The sequence below is a fragment of the Platichthys flesus genome, chromosome 8, assembly GCF_949316205.1.
Source record: "Platichthys flesus chromosome 8, fPlaFle2.1, whole genome shotgun sequence".
Taxonomy (NCBI): Eukaryota; Metazoa; Chordata; class Actinopteri; order Pleuronectiformes; family Pleuronectidae; genus Platichthys; species Platichthys flesus.
In genome coordinates, this window is record NC_084952.1 from 19,662,584 (window position 1) to 19,689,421 (window position 26,838).

General features: G+C 38.8%; 1 protein-coding gene across 2 annotated transcripts in view; it reads right to left on the bottom strand.

Moving 5' to 3' along the window:
* Positions 1-26,838, bottom strand: part of pigg (phosphatidylinositol glycan anchor biosynthesis class G (EMM blood group)) — a 65,316-nt gene that overhangs the window by 33,470 nt on the left and 5,008 nt on the right. For both annotated transcript variants that reach the window (XM_062393762.1, XM_062393761.1), the window contains exons 3-8: positions 23,812-24,021; positions 22,838-23,026; positions 16,208-16,346; positions 11,860-12,072; positions 5,624-5,841; positions 4,015-4,299 (exon numbers count right to left, since the gene is read on the bottom strand). In XM_062393762.1, the coding sequence (XP_062249746.1) occupies positions 4,015-4,299; positions 5,624-5,841; positions 11,860-12,072; positions 16,208-16,346; positions 22,838-23,026; positions 23,812-24,021 (1,254 nt within the window). The remainder of the gene's footprint in view (positions 1-4,014; positions 4,300-5,623; positions 5,842-11,859; positions 12,073-16,207; positions 16,347-22,837; positions 23,027-23,811; positions 24,022-26,838) is intronic.

The window sequence follows — 26,838 nt, forward strand, 5'->3', positions numbered from 1 at the left end:
TGTTTCACAATCTATATTGTAAAGCACTTTGAGCTGCATTTCTTGTACGAAAGGTACATGTAAAATGTATTATCATTATTACGCCTCACATTGCCTTAGTGACTGTGGCCTGTAAGAATTATGTTTTGTGTTGAGAGATGCCACATTGGCACTGCCACTGGGATAAGGTGTGACTGGAGACTCCACTCTCACAAAGATAATAACAATCCTCACATGACTTATAGTAAACTGTTGTTATCTGCTCCCTCCCATAGTGGATAATACTGAGATGCAACTTTTGTACTTCAAGCTTTTGAGTGAGGCGGTCATCAAGAGCTGTACCAACAAGAACTGTAAACAGATTTGTGTTACAGTAAATAATATCTTACAAATACATATGTAAACTCATATTATAAGCAAGAACCACTGAGACTCATTAATACAAGTGTTTTCCTCAATCTTCTCAACTCTGAGGTTCTGCTTTGAGGATTTGTTACTTCAATATAGTTGGGACACTCATTAAATTATTATTCCCTGATGTTTGATAAATAATTGATAAGTTAATCAAAAGAAAGAGTAAAATGTCAAATAAATATTAAATCAATCATTAGTTATGGCCATAACTACCAGAAAATGATGAGTTCCCTTTTATTTCGTGGTCCTAGATTTCGTGTTCTAGAGTCGTCAGAAAATTCTTCAGATACTGCTGAAAATTCTGGTTGGGCATTGGCAAGTGAGCAAATCTATGTACTGATCCGATACCATATCATTAAATATATTAGTTTCCAAAACCACTTCTACTTCGTCACTCCAGAACAGCAGCTGCGCTGTACTTCCACTGGCCAGCATTGACTTAGAGCAGCTGCGAATAAGTTATTTGCTGATAATGTAGCTTTAGACAGACCCAACTCAAATATCAGCAATTTGGAAATATTTCAGCCTGGAAATCCCAAAAGCAAAAGTGACGTGGACTGTATGCAATACTTCAGGTTCAAAGGGTGTCACTACTTAAATGTCTTCAATTACAAAATGTGGCAGCATTTAACAGCTATTTAAAGGAAGTAACTGTTTTTTATTCTTAGATGTATTTATTAATTTATTTGTGATATTTTTCAGTTACGTTAAACTAGAAAATAAAATATGTTTCATGTCATTCTCTGTGTATTATACAATGTATTTGTTTATCAATGGGTTTAACCTGAGCCACTGCCATACAATAATGATAGCAATCATCACGTACACACAGGGCGAGTAGCAGACAGCTATTAAAATACATTATAAGTAGCTGTTTTATGCACTTGCATCAGATTGGTACTTGACATTGACCGATATGCAAAGTCTAGGTATTGCGATTTGTATTGGGAAGGACATTTTTTTACCTGAACATCTCGTCACTTCGAGAAAAATAGGTATCGTAAAAATCTTTCTAAAAGATGCATTAATTTTGTTCATAACAACTTTCTGTTACAATTCTAGTGAAAGCATGGTAATTTCTCAAGAATGTGACTCTCAGTGAGGAGACATATTTCTCTTTATGCGTCCAAAAGCTCTCTGAGGTATGTGCATATTGACATTTGTATTGCATTAAACTCAAACACAAAATAATCCGGAATTCTTTCCAAAGAAACATCCATAGCACTGTGCCCCCCACCTCGCCATATGCTCCAGTGTATAGATATGGACGTTTATTTATTTGCCCAAATAAATGGTCCGTGGAATTCCTCAGACTTTTTTTCTCCGGGTCAGCACTTTCTTGAAGTTTGCGGAAGGGAATTGAGATGTAACCTTTAAATTACTGTGAGCAAAGAGATGCAGCAGTAAAGAAAACTCATCTTTTAGGCCAATTCAAACAAACACTAAAGGCTGAGCGCCTCCCCCTTCTGAAGAACTTGTCTGTTACATCTCATTGATTGCTCAAATTTAAAAGAGTTATCTATATATATCTGGCATTTACTTTTATTTGTGGAGGTCCTTTTCAATATAGCACTTTGTCCATTAACTTTGGAGGTTTATGGTGCCACGGTAGATTAGTGACTGTTCCCCTTGACATTTTGAATGCTTAATAAATGATTTAATTTGAGCAGTGCACCAACAGGTTCAGCCCACATTATCTTATGCTGTTGATTATGGAAGAAATCTGGCATCAAGTACTTTATGGTTTACCTTTGTCGAAGTGATGGCGAAAGAGGATCACTACAAAGTTGAAGAAATTTTCCATAAAGTTTAAATTTTTCCAATGCTGAATGTAATCTGTTTTGCAGAGTTAGGCCAAATGTTACCATTGTTTTTTACTTTGGTTTTATTGCCGAAGATAAAACTGCTTGCCAAAAAGCTTCAAGTGATATAAACAGAATCCCACTGTTGTACTGACTTTCATAAAACTTCCATAAATAACTCGGGCAGGGCAATGAAACTATATAAATAATTATTGCAGTATAATTTCATCAATAGCGATATAAACAAAGCTCAATATATATCGATTAGAGCTATGAAAAATAACACGTTAATGTGTTATGATTAAAAAAATGTTTTAACGCATTTAGCGCATGCGCAGGAGGACCTTCCAATATACACACAATTCTGCCCAATCTGCACTAGTCGCCGCTCTAATGCATCCAGACAGCAGCTGCTATTCAAACAAACAAACAACATGGATAATTCTGTTGAACCTGAGGACCTTCTTGATAGGAAGATCATGTTCCAAAAAAACTAAGATCGAACATTCAATAAAACCAAGGTGATATGCACACTCTCAAAAAATAGAAAAATGTTCAACCTTCCTATAAAAACAATGGCTAAGAAGCCCAAATAATTTCTGTTTGATTTAAAAAGAAAAGAAAAAAGTTTTATTCAACCATACAAGGGTTAAGAAGCCCGAATTCTGTTTAGGATGAAGATTATATTAATGTTCCATATGGAATAGCAAAGAGAACTGCTAATGAACTGCTGAGTTGCAGCACCATTGTTTTTATTTATTTACGAATAAAAAAAGAAAACATGTTAAATGTATATATCCGTCTTTTGTCATAAATCTTTTTGTTTTCACAAAAATATAGCGAGAAAATCGGTAATGTGATTAATCATGATTAATCCATAGAAACCAGTGACTAATTTGATTAAAAATGTTAATCATTTCACAGTAATATCAATATAACCCTTTATATTGTATATAAGCACAGTGTGGAGATATAATATATCATTGATCTCCGTCACTTTTGTGAAATGTTTTGCTGTTTGTCATTCTCTGCTCACAAAGAAGAGGTTAAAACTACAACCTTTTCTCAGGTGCAAACACAAGTCTTTAAACTTTAAAGTAATAATAATGTTACATTTATCGTGATAATTGTAGATATACACTGATGGGAAAATGTTTATCTTGATGTAACTTTATATTTATATCCCCTAGCCCAATGTGCAACAGAAAATCTATTTAATTTTTCTTACAATAGCATTATATTGATGTAGTAGCCTATTGTCTTAATTTTCATTCAACCAGTTGATAATTTCGCATGGCAATAAAAAGGTAGAGTAAATCTCTCTGTGATGCAGAGTGGAAGAAACCATTTAGCTGCAGACACACAATGATCTGCATGGACTCACTTCTGATAGATTGTTTTTTTGATATGAGTAAAAACATATGCTATGTATAACAATGGATTAGGCTCATCAGTGCAGCAGTGCGTCTTTTTTTCAAAGTAAAGGAACAATCAAGTGAAATCACAAAGTAGGTGTAAATAACAAAGGTACGTCCCCCGACCCTTGAAAAGGTTGTTGGATTTTCTCTAAAATAAATTCTGATGGTCCCAAAGGTAAAGTTTCTTTACCTGAAGGAAGTAAAAATGTATTTTGCATGAGCTCTGAATACAAAGACAGTTTTAATATCATAAGAACTTTTTGCACAATTGTCTTTTGAAGCTTCTTTGTTATTAAACAATCAAAAAGTTTCGGACTTTAAATGCAGCTGTGCACAGGTGAAGGATCTGACACAGTCTCTACCTTTGTGTAAGAGTGGTATATTTAGAAACACAAACTCACCTTCCCGTGAATCTTTGTCCCCTGGGGGAGTCGGCGTGCAACCATGGAGATCAGAATACAAAACATCGCCGAGGAGAAGACAACAGCAACAAACACGAGACCCCAGGAGAGGCTGCAGAAGTAACAGGAGCTCTCGGCAGATGTGCACACCAAGACGTGAACTGAGGAGAGCAGCAGGCACAAGAGGTAGAAAGGCAGAGAGAGCAGGGATGAAAGGACGGGGAGGTCCACTGCTGCTGCACCGCTGAGGGCTTCAGGCATCGCCAGCAGTAAGACCAACAGCAGCTTGAAGGCCAGGAGTGGGGGAGAGAATGGAGAGAAGAAGAAGAGAAGTTTTAAATAACTCTATTAAGCTTTCCTTTAACTGACACTACATTAAACACACAACAACACAGCAGTTTTATTCAATTTATCTTGCAGTTCAATTAGGAATAGGTCAACATCTGAATACATTGCCTAAAGGCAGACCTGATGCATCATGTTCAAAAGGCCAAAAACATGTTTTGTGAGCTTGACCTTTAACCAACAAAAAACTCATTATTTGATCCTTGCATCTAAGTGAACATTTGTCCCAAATTTGAAATGATTCAATGGAGGAGTTCTTAAAGTAACATTTTCACAACATCCTGTGAACTTTGACTTTAGACCACAGATGTAATGAAATTCTTTATGGGTGTTTCTTATGTATCGCATTCTCAAGAACATGAGGCCACCATGATCTTTGATTTTGAAATTCTAATTTGTTCAGCCCAGAGTCCAAATGAAAATTTTTACCAGCTTTGAAGACATCCCCTCAAGGTGTTCTTCAGATAAGGTGCATCCGGCCACCAGCTTTTCGGCAACGCAGAGCGTAAAGTGACCGATGCGACCAAAATTTTCGAGATGCCCTTAACCCGCAATCCGCGCCACGGGATCTATTCTGGTTATTCGCATTACGCGATTGGCCTACTGGATGAAGCAGCTACAGTTACTGTGCTGTGGAAATAATTTGGAGAAGCCAGCGCAGTTGTGTGTGGGTCCACATGCCCATTTGGAAGAACACCCAGCTCAGGGACTTTTATGAAACCCTCCAGGAGCTGTGTCTGGATGATGTCATTTCCTGGGCTGCCTGATGCTGACGTGTGACCGGTTTGATCATCCTCTAGCTCGGTCGGTGCCAGGACTGAGTCTGGTGAGTTTCAGTATCAGCGCTCACTGGCTTTCTTGGATGCGAATGATGTGACAGACACATAATATCGGCAAACGCACGATAGATGCTACTCACGCCCGATTGTGTCTTTGCATTGACTTTGTATGTAATCTCGACATGTGAGCGCACCATCATAAACCATATAATGGTTTGAATAGTACATTTATGAATGGTGGGGACTTATCTATTTTATTGTGGTAGCTAACACCAATTCAATAAGAAATTGGCCATATATAGATCATGTAGAAGAGAACACAGCAACAAGTTTAATCCATAATTGCGAAGCATCTTCTTCTTGATCTCAATTCTCTTATCGAAAAAAACTTTCTTTATTGTAGGAGTCGCGCCATTTGTTTTCTCAGACACATCAATTATAAATCATTAAAGTGCGGAAGATGAATTAATTTCTTCTGTACTCACCTGGAATACAAACACCATGCCTGCGATCATGGAGTACATGTCGTACTTGCCCAGCTGCTTGCCGAGAGCCGAGCTCATGGAGGCCAGGGCGTCCAGATACTGCTTTAGGACCTTTTTCCCCATATTGGACAGCACCTCGGAGGTGTTCCCCTCTAGGTAGAGCTTCATCCAGCTCCCATGAGCCTTTTCTGCCACACGGAACTGCTCAAAGCCAGCCTCTGGATTTGACAGAAGTTAGCAAAGGAGGGGTTGGGTTTAAGCAAATGGAGCATTTAAATTGTGCGTCTTTAGAAGTGACATTAATCAGACATCATTGTTTTTTGTAAATTACTTAAATGGTGTTAATGTCATATACTTCCTGCTGCAGCTATTGCATTCAGATATATTTGTCAGAACGAGGAGGACATCTGCAAAATCGTATTAATAACCTCTATTGAGTTTCTTCGTGCATATCACCTTCATTTTTCAGTCTTTATTTATCACCAATTGTCCTGATGCATCAAGACAATTAACCTTATTAATGGGCGCAAGCAATCTGAGCTTTACAGTTATTTAACATCACTTCTGCTTGCAGACTTCCTCTTAAATTAAATATTTTCAGTATTACAGAGGAGTCCACAGTCTTGCCAGTAACCAGCATTATTTTCTTGTAAATATCAACAATCTAAAACCATATTGTTACATTATAAGAATAATTGTTGTAATTTTACAACCAAGTTTGGATGCTGAGCCACGATCAGCATCCAATCGTGGTTGTAAAATTAGCTTTTATAAATACAAACAAAACCACGGAGGCTGCCATGTTTTTTACAGTAGCCCAAACTAGATTGGTTATTATGACAACTGAAGGTTACCACAGGTTTTCTCTCATTTTTGGAAAGGGAGGGTGAGGTGAGGGGTATCCAGCTGCAACATGCAACTTCACCACTAGATTTCACTAAATTCTAAATACTGAACCTTTAAATTGAAAAAAATATGTTTGTGTAGTAAAGAATGTTATGTGTAATTGGACAATCGATGACGGATTCACATGTGTCGACAAAGCAGATGAGATTATGCCCATTTTCATTTGACTTCAGTGCTTTAGGAGCTTGTTCAAGGACGAAGCAGTGTGGAGGTTTGATTTGTGATATACTTCAGTAAAACACACACACAAACACACACTCACACAACTAAAAACAACATTTTGGAGTACAGCTCCTATCTCAGCAGCATAGGCATAGAGGTGATAAATGGTGACTGTGGCTTTGCCAGACAGAGAGGCTGGTAGAAATATTAGAACCCTAAGCCACAGGCATGAATCATGCAATATCGATGGCCCTGGCCATGTTTCATCTGTCTCAAAGTACAGCGACTGGTTAATGGCCCTCCAAGACGCCTGAGGTTAGAGTCACAAAACAAAATACAATATGAAGATTGAAACATGGGGGACAGGCAGAGATTAGGGCAGAGACATATAGATAAAGAACAAGGTTGTTTAAATCTCTCATCACCTGAGTTAACCTTCAAAACCCTTCCCTTTATGTTATGGGGGTTATTCTTACTTAGGTACGAAGATAAATGGTTTTAAAACCTGAAGGTGAAATAGCACTGTGGCGGCTTTTAGCCGCTTTGGCTTATAGTAAAGCTAGGTGATAAAACGATAAAGATAATTATCGCAAAATGAATATTCCTCGATTTAAATATAAGTCTTGGTTGATACAGCGTCGATAGAACTCATTCCAGTTTTGACACACAAACAGCCAATGATAATGAGAAAAGCATTGTGCCAAACCAATCATGTGACTGGAATTAAGTTACAGCTAGGCCAGGTTAGGTTGAGGCACAGAGTGGAGGAGTAGCAGCAGCACACATGCTAATGTTTGGGCTACTGCAGCCGTGCCTACGTACAAGTACGTCAGACTAGAGCAACAGCAAATAATAAACATCCTTAATAATTAATCATTGGCCTGTGTCCTGCTGTCACTGCCACCGCACAGAACCAGGAGACAGTGGATGAAGATGCACAGCTGTTATTGGTGGGACTGGGTTGTCATGGTGGAGTTCAGTCACAGAATGATTATCAGAAACCAGGACAAGATTACTTATTCCAACTAGTAAAATCAGGTTTCTCAAATCCGAGATAAGAGCCAGTCCAGGATACTGAAATTTGGATATGATGTTTAAAAGCTTGAATTCAATATTGGGATCGTTCATAAACTCGATAACTGGGATACATATGTGCATGAAATGCAGTGACTCACTGTGCATTATAAATCTTTGTTTTATGTTTTTTTTTGGTAGTAGTAGCTTTGTCCTTGATGAAACATACTTGGATGCTGAAAAGAGGAACATATCACCTCAGACAGCAGACAAATTTCTTTTGAGAAACTTCTTTCACACCCAGTTAAAACGTGACCCCAACAGGTGTCCAACTGACATGCTGCTTAAAATACCGTCCCAGGCGAATTTCCCAGAAGTGACAACTATTACATTCTGCTGCATAACAGCTTCATGATTACCCAAGTGGACAGATAAAAAAAAAAATCAACACATCCAAATGTAGGTCTGCTGAAATAATTTCCATTTCATCCCGTCACTATGGAAACCAGGGACCAAAATAGTGAAGGGAAATGCGCTGCCAGAGTTTTTTTTATGTCAAAGAAGTAGTTTGTTTCAAATCAAGTTCTGAAAATGCGTTATTAGCTGTTTACCTCAGACAGGTTTGTGTCACTGTTTCCTTTCAGACAGCTCTCTGTTAACTGAAACTACGAATGCGTTTTGGGCCCAAAGACGGAACAAGACTAAACAAATCTTAGATCATTTGGAAACCATGAATGCAGGCTCAAATTAAAATCCATCAAGTGGTTATTAATATATTTGGTTAAGAATTTGTATACACTGCTGTCAGTGTTTTCCTTCATCAATGCAACCATTTTTCCTTTCGTCTCCGTCCTGGTATTCTCTCAGGAGGATCTCTATTCCTGACCCCATTTGAAAAACATGTACAAGTGAAATCTGAAATGTCATTAAGTTAATTAACTTGTTACAAAGCCAAGCTAATAAAAATCAGGTTTAAATCAGGATAGTACATTTGTTTGTAACTATTTTGCTTCTCTGGTCATCCCATTTGTCCTAGCTGCGGTTATCTTTGCTCAGAAACTTCTCATTAGTTCAGATGGTTGTGGTTGTGTGAGTTATCTTAGCACCACCAGTTATTTCTTTTGTCATAACTTCAAGCGCAAATCTATTCTATGCTCACGAAAAAACCCAAGCAATAAAAAAGTTAAATTTTGGTTTAAACGGCTCGAACAAAAAAAAACTGCTGTTGAGGATTATGAAATCTCAAATTAAATACCACATGTCCTATTAGTTTCCAAAAAAGCGACTAATCAAAGAGCCTTCACTCTGCCTCCGTGCCTCTGTCTCATTTACAATAACAAGATAAATTCCTTCCGACCCATCAAACATTAGCAATGGTTATTGCTGCCATTGGTGTATCACATGTTTGCCAAAGTGGAGGACAGCAGTGGAGGACAGCAGCGGAGAGCAGACGGAGAGAGAGGAAAATAGGAGGCGTGGGGGAGAGTCAGCAAGATGGATAACTCTGACAACAGTGTGACCCCCAGATATAAGTAGGGAGCAAAACGTGCGAGGATATAAGCATACATTTGCACAGAGAGTGGGCAGGATGAATGTGCCTGAACAAATCGTAGACTGTTTGCAAGGGTCCTGTGTGGAGTTTTCACAGATGTAAGGTTATTTATTCATGAACTTGAAACAAAATCCGTATACGAATTTGCCGTCACTCACATTCCGACATGACAGGAGCCGGCTTGCTCAGAGCAGGTCAGTGTTTATGGCGGCTTTTTATTCCCTTCTTCTCGTCGGTGCATGTGTGATTAATCTGTACCAACCAGACACTACAAATGTACTGAAGCTGGAACATCTGCAGGATTATATCTGTCTGCAAAATGAATACTTTCAATCTGTTAACTTACGACAGAAACCATAAGCCGATATACAATGTGTTTCAATGGATTTCTTTTCATCTGTTGAAATCTAAAATTCCCTGTTTCTGTAAAAGACCACAGTGTTGATGACCTCTGGTGTAATGAATGTTTTGAATTGGTGAGATGATTCTCCCCTAGCTTTAAATCAGACTGCTTCAGGTTAAACTCTGTGAGAAGCTGCTTTGATGCAGGCGACAACATGCTGTGTATAATGAGGAGATGGACTTTTATTTAGAGCAAACCATTTCTGAGTCAACTCAAGGCTGTGCCATCTGCGGGTCTAACACTTACATGCCCAAAATGTGAGTGAAAAACAAAATGACACTCAAATCTCAATAAGATTATAACCCTCTTAGTGTTAGTTATGCATATGTTACGTCAATACCTCATGTGGAGTATTGAGATAACACTGGCTGTAACAGACATCTGTCAGACACCTAAATGGTATACCTTCAGATCAAAAAGTGGCTGATGCTGTGCTACTAAAAGGTATACAGCTCACATTACACTTGAAAGTGGGGGGCCACTGTCAGACCGCCAGCCCTCCGTTAATGCGCATGCAATGTAATGCTAGTCGGCTGGTTTTATGAAGAGTGCCGCTGTACTTTTTTTTTTCTGTCTTTATTCAATCAAAAAGTCAACCAAATTATATATGTATAGCCTATATCCACAAATCACTATTTGCCTAATAGGGCTTGACAAGGTTTGACATCCGCTGCCCTTAACCCTTGTATAGAGGCAGGAAAAACCAAATGTTAGCTCAATAGCAAAGTAAGGGATGTCTTTGATTTTTCTCTCTTCTGTTCTATTGTGTTGTTAGGACATATGTGATGCTTTTAAAAAGGAAGTAATATAGATATCCTTGCTGATGTTAGAGCTAGCCTTGGTTAACAAGGCTATTGTTATCCTAGCCACTGTAGCCAGTCTGACTTAACCATAGCTGAAATTTAAAGCTTAACAACCAATTCATACATATATTATGTTTGGTGCTCAACAAGTTTGATTCAGCTAACATGAAGCAAAATGAGCATTCATTTGGAGTCCGTAATCTGGTTAAAAAATGTACTTTTAGCTTTGTTTTGGTCTCCACCAACTCCCAAAGGACATATCTCTCCATTTTGCTGCTGAATCCTCCAGTATACCCACAAGCTACTAATTAACTTTGTTTGTCTGATTGGTGCTGGGTATGTTTATTATTTAGTTTGCGGGACAAGAAGGAACAGAAGTCAGGTCAGAATTCTATGTGGGTATGAACCCTCCCTTTTTACAGCCTACCTAGCCTATTGTTAATAGAATAAAAAGGCTCAATAGTGGATTCAGCGTGGTTAAAGTGAATGAGTAAAGCAGGGGCCTGTGCAATGAAGCAGAAATTGTTTTCTGTGGTAATACAGGGTAAATTCAGGGATTACCGTCCTCAGACACTGATGTACTTTTTACCGGTGTAAATCACAATGGCAACTTTTACTGAACGGCTAACCTAAAACTGGTTGATCAGCGCCCACTGATAAATCAATTCCCTTGTAACATGACATCACAGTTCTTAGAGGATCCCCTGGAGCTGGGGGTGGATTGTTTGAGTCTCTGAGGATAACAATGGTCTTCAGAGACCGTAAAATCCTTTTGACTACTCCCATGAGTATCTTCCTTATAAAATATATAGATTCTCATCAGAGGGAATGACCCACCTCTGACAACTGCTGGAGTCGTACATAACCAGCCTGACACGTAGGAGCAATGCGCTCACAGTAACACAGACTGTCTGCACCATTCTACGTTTCTTTGCTTGTGGGAGTTACTGTATATTGATATACTAGGTGTGTTAGCAAAGGGATAACCACACATAGTATTATTCTTTCTCCTTCATTAGGTAGCTTTATTCCAAGAACGTAAATATGTATTTTGGAAAAGGTATTAGATAGTTTATAGCTTTACCTTGTGATGCCCAGTTCAGTTCGGCAGGTTTTGTCATTGTCAATTTTATTTATATATCACATTTAAAACAATGATCAAAGAACTTCACAACGTAAGATTCGTTAGTGAAGAAAAGATTCACATCCCGTGGCCCCGAGATGTTATTAATATTGTTCCCACGCGTTAAGTCGTTGATGTTTTCGTGAAAAAAAACACTGATACTATTAGCACTCTGGAAACAGCAGAGCATAACGATGAGACTCCCTGTAAGCAAAGGTCCTTGTTAGCTTGGCTTTTAACTACGGAGAGTGGACACAGGAATTTGCAACCCACCTTTCTCATAGTTTGGCGTGCTGTCTTTAAGCAGGCAGCTGAGCTGGTGGCCATTGAGATGCAGAAAGCGCAGCTGGTCTCTGAGTGAGGTTTCTTCGAGGACACCTGGGATGACGTGGCCCACGCTGTTTTGAGATATTGGCAGGCCGAGTCCCAGGGCCAGGGTCGGGGTCAGGTCAACCTGCTCGACCACTCCGGGCTTCTCCATTCCCACTGACATGAAGACAACAACACACAAGGAAAGCAGTAAGTGCACCTGCAATACATGATGTTTTTTTAATGGCACATGGATTAACTGCATTTTAATATATATACTTTGAGGTTTATTTGTTCAGAAAACAACACAGCAAAAACCGGGGTCACTGAAATTACATGCTATCAGGTTCCTCATCTATTTCCTAATTACATTGAAAGTGTAAATGCTCCACTTTCTGTGTGCTTGAGGATTTTTCCCATGAAAAAAACGGCAGTTCAAAACACGGAAAATGGAAAAGCTTTCAAAATGAACCAAATGTTGAATCTCAATTGTGTCACTATCAACCAATCAATCAATAGGTAATAGCATAGTTGCAAAAACAAGAATTTATTTATAAGAACAAAAGTCACGTTTTATTTATTCAAACTTTAAAGCAATTCACAGGCAAAAAGTATTTACATGATGAACACGAGGAAATGGCTAAATTTTCATTGAGTGTTCTATGGAGGATTTCTGCGTTCACTCAATAAGAGGGTTGTCTAAAAGCATTTCACAGCACTTATCAAGATGAAGCAGGAAAAGGAGGTACTTCTCCTGAAGTCACATCACTGACAGTAAAGTATCCCACGCCCCTCTGTTATTTGGAAGTCATTGTATTTTTATGTAGAGTATATTTTAGTTGGACACCACTCTAGTCACAGCAGCTGCAGAATCTCATTGCTGCTGCTATCGTTTTCCCCTCAGGACCGTCAAACTGCAGTCACAGAAAATGGAGAGGGAGTGTGGAGGAACGTCAACAACCTTAATCCACAAAGGACTTATTTTATGTATTAAGACAGAGTGTATTAGTGGCATCCAATTTGCTGATCAGGGTAATATCTAGAATCTTAATGCACCAGCAATAAGCCTCATAATTAGTTGTCTATTAATGGCTGTACATATGACAAATAGGGTGGTCACAACATGTAGAACCAATGAAACAAAAAGAAAAAATATAAATGAAAAGAAACTATCAAGTAATTGTGACTTTGCCTGTCTAGTGTTGAAACTTCCTGTAAGGAGCTTTTCAGAATACAAACAAAGAGTGCAAGCAATTTGGGGCAGAAGCCACAATGTGCATATTGTTTTTTATGTTGAGGGAAGTTTTCAGATTAAGATAATTAACGATTCTGCTGTATGCATCCAAATATTAACACCACGTGGCAGGGAGGCAAGATGGCTGTAAACTGAAGGAAGGGACAACAGACAACAGTTATGAGCTCTTTTGGAAAAGGACATAATGAAATAAGTCGAGAAATTAACCAATTTAAGTGAAAAGATTTGTGCCATAAATCTACCAAGTAGATCAGGCTTGTTTATATGTGTGCAGTGACTGTCTGTAAGTTATGGTTTTAGATGCAGCGATTGGGAAACAGGTTTTTGTCAAGCACATTATTTTTCATGATGTTGTCATTTGGTCCCTACAAAGACGTCAAGAAGAACTAATTGCTAAGCAGACCATGATGGATCACATATATGTATTGTTACCTTCAATCAGTGTGTACTGTACTATTTGGGTATGACCATGGGAGGGTTACACAACAGAGCGACTCACATTCTGGCAGAACAGATGTATCATAACTCCGTGAAAGGTTACACACACTGAATGCTGATTCAGAAATGAGAAAACTGCAGCTGAGCACAATGCCAGATGCATTACAGCTCACTAACATTATCTCTACAATGCCACAGTTACACCCATGTCTAAAGTCCTAATACCTCAAATAAACAGAGTATCACATTTTCTCAGCTTGAATATGCCTCTGTATGAATGCTGTCACAATAACAACCTTAGCAGCTATGTGAACATTTGTTATTAAGAAAGAAATGTGTATATGGGCCCTGTAGCTCTGTTCATTCATATCTCTCTTGCCTCGGGAGGCGGATATTTTGTCTATCAACACATTAAAACATTGTTGCATCAGTTACTGAGTTCGTTGCACAACTGTTGCTGAGGGTTCCTGGCTGGGAATTCATCACCTTACCCATTCTGTGTTATTGTTCTTAAATTATTTTGACTGTAATACAGGAAAACACAAGGATAGTGAAAGAGGTACACAGACACCATGTGGCTTCTTGTGACTGCGCTGTTTGATTAAACTGGTATAGATTCAAAAGATCAGCCGGTAATTAACTCTGATCCTATGCAGATGTTCTCGATTTCTTAAAAATAAAATGTTCTACTGATGAGGCCACTGATTGATACATTAAAGGGGACATATTATGCCCATTTGACCACAGTTGTAATGGTTCCTTGGGGTCATAATGAAATGTCTGCAACATATTTTGGACAGAATGACATGTAGCCGGACTCCCTACATGGGCATGGTGTGACTATGACATTTCGGTCGTAATCCCATTCGACGCACTCTAGCATATCGTTTCTGACATAGAGGAACCACAACAAATCGCAGGAGTTTTTTTTCAAGAGTTTTTGGGACGTTAGACATGCCAGATACCCAAATTAACGTGTAGAAGCACTACAAAAGTGGAATTTTCATAATATGTCCCCTTTAAATAGATCACATCCCCATGTCATCACACAGATAGCAGTTGTCAAACATGACGTGCGGGTAATGAGCCACTGGCGCCCATGACCCACAACCTGTCCCTCCTTGGATCACTTTGTGTAGATACTGACCAATGCACACTGGGGAGATGCTCTGACTCAGTTGTCTAGCCACCTAATTTTGGCCATTGTCAAATTCACTCTGATCCTTACACTTTTCTTGCTTCCAACACATCAGCTTCAACAACTGACTGTTCACTTGCCTCTGAATGTAGCCCACCCCTTGGCAGGTGTCATTGTAACAAGATAATGTTTTTCACTTCACCTGTCAGTGGTTTTAACATTGTGGTTGCTGTATTTCATTTGAAGAGAACACAGAGTTTGGCACTTACTTCCAAACCTCTTCTGTAGAATTTGATAGAAACAAAATCTAAGGTAGACAAAATCATTCAAGCTGTTGGCACCTCAGGAGGTGCAGAGTGCCAGCAAAAGCCTGAATTCTGCAGCAACAACTCAACTGCAAAATAGTAATTAACATGAATGATCTATAAATAACAAATCTATGCAAGAAAAGATCTCAAAAATAGACTTAGCTGAGAAAGAAGCAATTATCAAGATCACACTTTCCGACTCATCGACATTCATCACTGCTCCTGAGCTTCTGTTTGATCTCATTTGAGGTGACACTGTTCCTCAGAGTAAAATGTATGCAAAGTTATGTATCAGCATAATTTATTTACAACTATACTAACATGTATAGTTCACTTGATTCATATTTTTTTTTTATTCTTTCATGAATAACCACAGAATGGTTTATTAAGTCGTAGGATAGACCCAGTATTTTAGAAAGAATTCATTCAATCTATGGCAGTAGCAGTGGTGCATGTGCAAATGCACAAACGTCGCTCTCACATGCGACGGGTACACAGACTAGTGTGGAAGACAAGTTCTCACGAGAGAGAACTGTGTTGGTAAGCGCAAACCTGAAACTCAAAGTAAGAGGTCTAAATGCCTGCATGAATGGTAACAACTTTATAGTTGATAGCACAAATGAGCATGCTACAAATAGCGTTACACACAGCTATACAAACCAGAAAGGGATCGAAACACGTGGTTGGACATTTTTTGAATGAAATTAAATCATATTGTATTTGTATAGCTTATATTCACATATCACTATTTACCTCATTGGGCTTAATAATCTCTACAGGGTGTGACATCATCTGTTCTAAACCCTTGACTAAGGTAAGGAAAAATACTCCCCAAAAGACAGTGTATTGAGAGGTGTATAAATGTTCAAAGCATTCATGCATTTAAGAGGTGTCAAAAATGTTGGTTCATTTTGAAACCGTGGCAGAACAAATTAGATTATAACGGGCCGCCCAGGCTAGATAATTAATGCAAAAAACTGGTGGACCACTAGATAAAGTCTCTTTTTGATGATCAAAATCTTAAAAACATAACTATTTTATACATATGCTAGTAAGTTGACGGGTAGCAACTGTAAAGTCATGTGTAAAATGTTGACTGCAGCCAAACAGAATGTCTTTGATTTTAAGAAAAGTCTCCTGTCTGCTTCTTTGGCCAAACAATAAACACAGTACCTTTTCTTTTGAAGGCCGGACTTATGAGCACCAGGGGTGTGTTGATTTCTTGCTCTGAGGACCCTCCGTGGCTGCCGGTCTCCGACATGCCGTGGTCCCCACACAGCACCAGCAGGTAGGGCAGGGAGCCCTCTGCTTCCTGAGTGAACAAACACCAAGGTTAATGGCCTGCCACTGGATGTGCTGATATGAGAGGACAAGCGTTCAGGTTTTAAGACGTTGGCAACAGCTGCTTACTGTGGCTGCAACAAAAATAAAAACAAAATACATCCAGTTTAGAGGAACAGAGCGAGAGCACAAAATGATGGTATGTAAACAGCAGCAAATTGAAAGGCATTCAATTATTACTTTTGAAAGGGAACTATTGGCAAATGCTTACTGGCACAGTTGCAGTCTATCTCCGGAAAAGAAAAAAAAAAACACAGTAAAGAAAGAAAACAAAGGGGATGGCTTATTTGTTGAGAATGACAGACTTTGATCAAGCTTGGTATCTCCCCTAAGTGATTCCCTTTCAACAACACTCGTGGAAAACTCCCATTGACTGTGAATCTGACGGGGATACCCGATGACTCACAGCAGTAGGGGCTGATTTAAAAACACGACTAATGATGTTAAGAAAAGAAAAGCCAAACCCTGGGAAATGTTAGAAAACTGCCAGTAGACTCCTCAGGTCCAGTGTTGTATCTCAAATAAAGACAATGGAATTTGCGTTTATATTTAAGATTGAACTGTATCCCATCAAGTTGAGGATAATAAACTAACTAGAAGAGAGATAAGAAAATAACTATGATTTCTGAATGAGTGAGACTAATTTTGCTTTTGGGTTTGAAAGACAAGTCTGACAAAATATCAATTTCACTTAGGATGACTTTGTTTACACAGACTCACAGCAAAGGCCGGTGTCGGCATGAATGTTTTGTTTGCTGCTGTTGCTGGAGCTGTTGCTGGAGCTGGAGCTGTAGCCGGAGCCGGAGCTAGAGTGTACATATTTGCATATTCTTTTGATTCAGATAGAGCGTGACATAAAAACCTGATGAATGCTTTCAGCTAACACTGCAGGTTAGGTACATCGTGCTCAGCTGACCCATCTTCTATGTGTTACTCACTCAGCACACATGAAGCAAAAGACAAGACTCTGTCCTAGATTTTACCACTTGAATGTACGGACCTGGTCACAAAGGATTCAAAAAACCTCCTGATCCGTGCAAAACTTCTCTGAGCGCCACGCTGAGCCAGCCTCTTTTCTGTTGAGGACAAGCCAGAGTGAACCCCTGTTCCTCAGTATGAAAGCACCATGCAGAACTCTGGGGGGAATGTTTTCACACTTCATAAGAAACCATTTTTTCTAACCTGATACACGAGGTGTCACGCTAAATCAGGTGGTAGCTTATGATCACTTAGCTGAAAGCTCATGATTATTTAGCTGAAAGTAAGAGGTTGAAAGCTATTGGTTTGATAAGTAGAAAGGACACATATACATGTATATACATACATATTCACCTCTGCCAAGACCCCAGTCCTGTTAAATTATATTTAAATGCACCAAATTCCATGCACTTGTAGATATCATTTCCCTAAATATCAAGATCCATCAAGATCCCAAAATTATTTCCTGGGAAAGAGGGGAACATTTTGAAAAAAGAATCCTGGAGTAAACCCCTGATCCATATCTGCACCAACACTTTACGGCTTCTTCCCTGATCCATACCACCAACAAAAATAGGACAGGGCTGAACATAAAACCTCCTTGGCAGAGGAAATTAACAACTTAAACTGTTGGCTATAAGTAATACATAATCAGCATAAAGGGTTGGCTCAAATTATTGGAAAAAACATCTGAAGTAAACAGCTAAAATTAAAAGGATCAGTTTTCATATTTTAATTTGGGTGTTGTGCACAGACTGCCATACTCTCATGGGTTTTTCAAAACAGCAAGAGACACAGTTGCAGTGTTCCATCACAAGATAAAGTATAGTGTACAGCTCAAGCCTTTAGATTGCAAATAAAAGCAGCTACAAAAAGTTCCGTTCATGAAGCATAGGAAAGTTTTTCATTATCAAGCCAGAAGAAATTAACAGAAATAAAGGACATTTTACTAACAAGTTCACCCCTTATGTCCAATAGAACACGACATGAATCTCATTCTCAATTTCACTGAGCACACACAACAAAGTCTGTCCTCCTCTGGAGAAGCATTAAACATGCTTGTCTCTGAATGGAGCTGTGCACATAACGATCTTTGTGTTTTATGTAAATTTTACTTCACATAAGGTTCGACTGTATCTCTGCATTCAACAAAATGTTCAACAAACAGATCTTTTTTCTTTGTGCATAAGAAACATTTTGCTCATAATCTCCCGATATCACAAAGCAACCTAGTCTGAAAAATAAATGACATATTAGAGCTAGGTAATAAAACAATATTAATAATGATATCAGTCTAATTTAACAACTAGGCTTCAATATTTATGCATTCATTCAATGCTTATGCATTGTGCAAACACAGTGAGGACATATAACATATAATTGATCACCTCAGATTTGTAACAGGTTTATCTATTTATCAAATATTTGTAATTCTCTTCCCATTAAGAGTGTAAAACCACAGCTTTCTCATAATTTGACTTTCATCATGATAATTATCAATATCGACAGATATTGATAATTAACAGATAGATTTTTTCGAAGATAATATTTGGTCGTATGCATCCCTATGACATATCATTCAAATTGAACAAGGACTTCAGCTCACTGGCCCAAGTAAAGTGTCCCAGTTCGATACCTATTTTATAAATCTCAGATCAGACGTCCTCACAAGGTTATACCATAGCCGAAGCATTTGTCTGATGTCTGGATGGTCCTATCCCAAATCTGTACTAACAGCCAAAACTGAACTAGATTTACTGACTTGAAACAGATTGAATAGCTCTGTAGGTAGGTCAAACATCCCAGTTTTGGCATTAAAAGCGGTAGAAGGTTGGAACTAAAACCTAAATTATCCTAAACATTAACAATTCAATTGTCTAAAAAAATTATTGTAACTAGAAGGGCACTTGGACGACACTCCCCCTGCCAAAGTTTATTGGCCACTTCATCAGCATATTGCATATACATGTATTGAGATCATACATGCAAATCATTATCCAGATCCCCAACAAGAGCCCATTCAGACCTGCATGGTATTAACATCCGTCCTCCTGACTGATCCAATCACATGAGGCCCCCACTAAGTTCAGTTCTGAATTAGCCCAAATGTGTTTCCAATCTGTCCTGAGATCTGATCACTCGGACCATATCTGGAGGTGATCTGGGATACATGAGTCAACTGATGTCCTCTGACCCACTAGAGTTTAGAGAGAGTTTCTACAATTCTCATTGTCCATACCTTGATGTGCTTGAGGCCGACGCCACAACATCAAGACAGACCACCACATAAAGGCCGATTGTTTTTTTTCTCAAATGGATAAAAATCTTTCTTCATAGCTGTGCATGAATAGCCCACTTGGAATTTTGTAACTCTCAGGATGAATGTTAAAATCAGGTTTGAACAGAACCAAATGTCACCTGTTCCTAAATATTAGCAATGCATAATATACTTGTTTTTATAAAGATCTCTGCATTGTTTCTTGAGAAATTTATACAAATAATGAAAAACACCCCATCTCACAATGTTACATAAAGTAAACAAAATTATAATTTCTGGATCCACCCCCTTAATCGAATCTGATCCAAAAGTGAATGGGTTCCTGTTCCTCCTTGGGTCATATCCCACCCATTAATCAAGTTCCCCAAAAATGGGTTCAGAAGTTTTTGTGTAATCCTGCTAACAGACAAACAGCAATGAAAATATAACCTCAACAACACTTCCATATAAACAATGCATTATAATCCATTAAAGAGATCAAGTTTGAAACCTAGATGGGTCCAATTTACAGGCATTTCTGACACCATCGGAAATGCACAAGGAGAGGTGGTGGACTAGTGGCAGAAACCTGGACTATGAATTTTAAACTGAATGGACAAAATCCAGGTTTCTATCAGAGCAGAAAGAGAAAAGAAAGAATGGAAAAATACAAATTGGAACAGGGATAAAACAGTCTTAGCATTTGCACCAGTGAATCCCCATTTCATTTATCTCCCTTGTGAAATACGTGGTACAGATTACACACTTACTCTACAGGTTGGGTTTAGGATGTTTTGTTGCACTTTGAACAGCGCAAGCAAAATTTGAAAAATCCAAATAGAAAATTGGGGCCATGTCCTCTCCATTAACAGAGGTCTGACAGAGATCTATATAACCAGGAGATTCTACTTTCCAATCATGTTTTAATGGAGAGTGGGCAGGCGGAGCATTTCTCTGCCCGAAATAGCTCGCAGAAATATGCTTCTCACATCTCATTACAAAGGAAACTTTGAGGGCTGCCATTTCAATGCTACCCCATTTTTCTCCTCTGAGGAAGGGACCATCATATTTTTCGTACCTGAGGATGCAGCTGCAGACAACAGCCACCTAACACGTGTAGTCAAACACCCTGAAAGGAGATTACACCAAAGCCCTCGCTAATGTGACTGGAAAAAGAATTTCAAACACATTTCATTGAAAGTGCTCACTAAGCGCATTTTGTGGCTGCCATAACCCACAACATGCAGATATTGCCACGAGTCTGGAGAGACAGAAGTTAACCAGACTGAATCGACAACTTTGAGGGAAATGGTGAAATGTTGCGTCATTTCCGTAAACACCCTAAAATGTATCGCTTGCAAAAATAGGAAAACTTAACAAGGATATGTGCAATTATTTTATGTTCGCTCATAAAACCACAGCCACATAAAACAACGAGAAAGAGGAGGGCGACTGTAGGCTTGTTTGAACATGAAAAGACAATCTAAATACACGCTACACACAACTGAATGACAGTGAGACAACACCTATTAACAACACCTATTAACAACACATGTGGCGCGAAAAACATAATGCATGCACAGCTGTCAGAACACAGAGAGATAACAAGGCCATGAAACCTGCAGTGATCCGAGACAAAAAGAAAGATACAGTAAGAGAAAAAGCTTAACAGCTTATTAAATCTGTGTGGCTGCTGCAGGAGATAACATCATAACTGCTGGAAACACAACACAAATCACCCCTGTAATTCAAAGACCATCCAAAACATGGCCGATAACAGAATAAATCTGATGGAATCACATTTAATTATTAACTATGGATCATAACTACATCAGCATACTCGACGACACCCATCGAAACTCTTAAGATGATAAGGATACTATTGGAACATTGTAAGTGGAATGTAAGAGACACAGACGTCGACGAACCAGAATTAAACGGAGCAGCAGCTGAGATATAGAGAGCAAATTAGTCCAATTAACTTGATTTTAAAAAGTAGAAGTAAAGCCAGTGTTCAAATCGAGTGAATACATAACTGATGGGGAGGTGTGGCCTAGTGGTTAGAGTGGTGGTTCTTCAACAAGAAGGTTGCCGGTTCAAACCCCACTCTCTCCCATCTGCATGCCAAAGTGTCCTTGACAAGATACTGAACCCCTAAAATGGCCCCTCATGAATGTTGAGTGTACTAATTGTAAGTCGCTTTGGACAAAAGCGTCAGCCAAATGAAAAGTAATGTAAAGTAATGCAATGATAGGTTAAAGCTCTAATCCTCAGGATTTCCATTACATCAAATGTAATTTTTTAGCCACTGCAATTCAGTGCATTTACATTCTTAAATTAACATTCTTAATATATTGTTTTCATGGCAACATTCCACAATTACTTCACATTAAAGATTTGCTGACTGTACATGGAATTTATGTATTTCACTCCTATTGATTTTGTTGCATTGCGCACAAGTGAGCTCATTTTTAAAACATCTGCCAGGTGTATTTTATTTGATTATTAAAATATGGTGAGTGAATTTAAAGCTGCATTGCACATATCCTCACCACTTGGGACACAACCCTAACCTAAGCTCTATATTGCATGTGTATTTTACATATTGTGGCCGCATTAAGTCAAAACAATTGTCTAACAATGTCAGAAAATGGCTTGAATGCGCTTACCCTTTCTGAAATGATGACGTCCTCATCAGATTGCTTGTTTTGTTTGACCACTGCTCCAGAGAGCTTTACTAATATATTCAGTACATTATTCATAAGATCAAGAGTAACAGCTAACGATCATAACAGAGGACCCATGATGGACTCTGGTTTGTTGGCTTGAGATGTAAAATAGCTGATTAATGATTATTTAAGTATGAAAATATTTGTCCAACATATTAAGCTGCTTTCTGAATAAATGACTAATTGTGTTGACTTATCAGTATAGATAAGTTTTCATAGTACATGAATGGTCACGTGAAATGTGTTTTAAGTAGTTTTGGAGAGGGATTATTAGTAAAATGGAGCTAAAACAGATAGAGAGCCTGTTAGATTTAGAAGACTGTTTTAAATTGAAAACATATTAGCCTCACTTTTCTTTTTACCATTATTCATAAAAAAAAATGTGGTAAATCTTTGTAAAATATTTGACCCTTTATGTATGTAAATAAATTCTGAAACAACAGAACATGCAGAGGATTTTAAAGTGAAGCATCATGTGTAAACTGAGAATGGCGTTACCTTGGAAATGAGTGCACCGTGAATCTTCTTCAGGATGTCATCCATCTCCATCAGTTTTGGCTGGATGAGTGAACTGTGGGGTCCGCTGATGTGACCGATGTGGTCCAGGCCCAAGTAGTGGAGGATCAAAATGTCCCAGTCATCTCTCTTCAGGGTGCTATCCAGATGACGGGTCACGTTGTTGTCAACCTGAATAAAAACAAGATAAGTTTACTGATTTCAACTTGTAAATTGTTGAGGTTGACTCGATGAATAAAATCCCAAAGAGGCTTCTCACATGGAGCTGCGATGATTGAGCCACTTGATTGTCTGATCATTCTAGATCATATATCTTATGGCAGATAAAAAATCAGCACCACCAATATGTTAAACAAGACTGCATACAGTCCCGCAGTACCTTTGTAGCTCCACTAGAGAACTAATTGATGAACAGTTTTTTGTCTGCTATGTTTATGAGTTCCCAGGTTTAACACCTGTCTTCAAAACTTTAATACTGACAACTTGTCCTCATAGCAACTGAATCATTTCCAGACATACATGTTCAGAACATTACGCGGAATAGATATATAAAAACAATTATTAATGAAGATGTCACATAAAGTTTTTGTTGTATGTTCAGGTTTATGGTTTGGTTTAACGTGCAAAATTCTGCAGGCTAGAAAAACTTGAGGAACCTGCGCATTAATTACATTGTCTCATTATGTAATCAAAATAATTTGCACAAAGGAAAATTACTCATTTTTTTTCATGAACAACCCCCATAAATCTGAGTTCTATAGCAAATAATACAATTAGTAGATTATTTTACGAATCATTCTATGTTAAGCAAAGTTGTCATATTAACATCATGAGGCACATGAAGCTGCAAAACGCATGCTGCAAAATTATAAAGAAAGATGCATTGATTGATATAAACATAAAAAGCCATCACTCATATCCTTCAGGAAGCTAAACCCCGGCTGACTGGCACGTACCTCAGTGTAGTCAGACACAAAGAAGGAGGTGGTGCCGTCGTACTCCATGAAGTGTTTGGGGAAGAGGCGGACCCAGGTGTCATCTCCGTAGAAAACTATCCTCTTACCTGCTGCTTTGGCCTGCCAAATGAGGTTGTCTTCCACCAGGGCAGGAGAATTTAGGTTCATTACCACATCGATGAAGCCTGGGATACTGCCAGTGGTGAGAGCCTGAGGAGGGAAGTGTTGTTGTTATTGTCCTGTGAACAATACATGTCTACAAATGGCGTAATACAACATTAAAGTTGCATCATATGTGCTGGTGTTAAAAACAGTTTCTGATTCAATAGTGATAATCCACAAATCAAATCAAATTCATTAATATCCATTTTGTCTGTTTGGTAACCACAAGGAATTAACTTCAGACACCTGACTTATTCCCACATCCCCAAACCAATCTGGCAGCCACAGATGGAAACTGAAAGCTGAATCAGGAGGACAGATGTTATATATGAAGTATAATTTCTACTGATTTCATCATGGAATCTGCAGTAAAACAACACTGGCCTCGATTTGACTGACAAGGAAAACAAGGCCTGTTTTGGAAATCAGGAGAGAGTGTGGTGGATCGTCGAGGGGGGAGTACAAAGGCCTTGTCTTCATGCACCGAAGGAGACGTGAGATTGCAGATGCTGGCAGCAAACACAGTTATTTAAGCCCCCCTGCGAGCCGCCCGGTGCACAGCCTGAGATTGTCCAGAATGCTCTGAAATCTGAACTAAATCTGAATTGACCAGCCGTCATTGTGTGAGTGGCCTGGTGTTACAGGAGCCTCCAGAGGGAGCTGGGCAGAGTCATCTTTCAAATCTCTTTTTAAAACCGCTATATTATCCAGTTTATCACTGATGTATTTGTCCTTATATGTCCCTGTTTGTCACTTCACACTGGGGGATTTTGTGCATTTATCAGCTTTTATATATGAGTGATGTTTTTTTGCTTGCGAAACACTTTGTAGCAGTTTGTGCGTGGTTGTGTGAGCTGCACTTTAGCGGTTCTGTAGCAACTCTGTGTCTACTTCACAGACACAAGAGACAAATAGCAATAAACTAAGACTGTCACACCCCCACAATGAAGGGTAGGAAGGCTTTAAGAACTGACAAGACATAAAGCTTCCTTTATTTTCCATTACACTTTCGGTATCTATCCCTAGGACCATGTTTTTATTAATGTGTTGAGACTGGATTTTTATCATTAACAATATAACTAAAGTCCTATATATATTCAATGGTTATGCATTGTGTAAGCACAGTCAGGAGGGATATAATACATCACTGATATGAAGGATTTATAAAATGTTTTGCTATTGTCATTCTCTGCTCATAGAGTTTAAAACCACAACCTTCACTTAAGAGCCAAAAACAGTCTTTAAAGTTAAAAAAAGAAAAGAAAAGTTACATTCATATGACAATTATTATTGACAAATAGAAAAAAATTCTCTGGCTGGAAACTATTTTGTGCTCCTTGTTTCTGAGCTCCATCATTTACCACTTCCTTCCTTACAATTGTTTTGCTCCTGCCAGTGCAGATGCTTGTTTCAGGAAGAGACGAATTGTTCCTCTTCCACAGCAGTCTTCTCTTTCTGCCTCTTCGGTCTCACGGAGGCACCCAGTCTATTAACAGAGCTCGTCTGACTAATACAATCACACTTTGACTTTAAATAATGAACACAATGACATGTGATTCTATTGTTATAATTATCTTTAGACATGTACACATTGACAGTTTAAAAAGGTTAAATCTTAAAATTTCAAATGGAGAATCTGTCTAAATGAATCAGTAACTCATCCACCTAATTACTGGCCTACAGTTTGTGTGTGTGGCTAAGTTTGCGATGTGCCACTGCTTAAATGTCAAATACAATATCAGTTGGGTATACAGATAGTGTCTGGCACAGTGCTGAAAACTTGAGAAGGTGCCAACACACAGACGGAAGGAGCAGTGACTTCGAGTCTCTGAGTCTGGCAAGAGTCCAGTTTCCTTTTCAGCGAATACTTCTGAGCTGGTGAAAAGACGACTTTCTAACATTTACATGAAAATGCCCTCAATCTTCTCTGGCCGTTTTACCACATAATACCTATGGAGGTAATACATTGGGCAAATTATGCGGCCGATCAACTGTGTCCATACTAACCGAGCAGATACGAGCCTTTCAGACACCCAAAGTGCATTGCTGCTGCTGCTGTTATGATTAACTGAATTCATTGTCCAAATCCAGCACCTCGGTAATGTCCACTGACCGCTGCGCCGTTCTGAGAGAGCGGCTCAACTGGCCTCATGTGAATACAGGCCCATGGAGGAAAAGTAACTTCCTCTCTCTTCCCGTCACGGTTAGAGAGGCCAACGAAATTGGAATCATTAAATTTAGTGGCATTATGCCGGGTGGTGTTCCCGGAGTTAAAACTTGTTTGCTGCCGAGCCCTTAATAAAAAAAAGTAGAGAAAAGTAGAGACAAAGAACTGGACAGTAAAATCTAACTTGGTGTGCATTGAGATTGTAACTTCATTAGACTCAGTGGAGGGAGTGTGGGGTCTAATGTGCGTAAAGGCTAGGCCACTGAGAGATTATGATTTAGGATACTTAGCTGTGCCACACCAGTTAATTGGGTGCAATGCAGTGATAGTAGGCAACAATGGCAGCTGATCTATACTGCCCCCTACTGGCGCATTTCCACACCTCAAAGATGTGATTGATACATTTAATCTCAGCACCGATGTTAATAAAGCTCTAAGGATAACATGCATTTTGGATACAGTTGCAGTTAGACTGAGCCCTCGATTCCCGGACAGAATAATGTGTTGCCTCAGAGCGTTGGTCGTGTGCTCGTTTCTGTGACACATCAGCTGCAGTGTGACAGCGAGCCAAAAACTTGGCAGCAATGTCTTGTGGGATGTCATTACGCTAGGCTGTGTTGATCTCATTTATATCAGCCTCTCGACTAAATAATTCTCAACTCTATTTCAGGAATCAATTAAAAATGTGTTAGTATTTT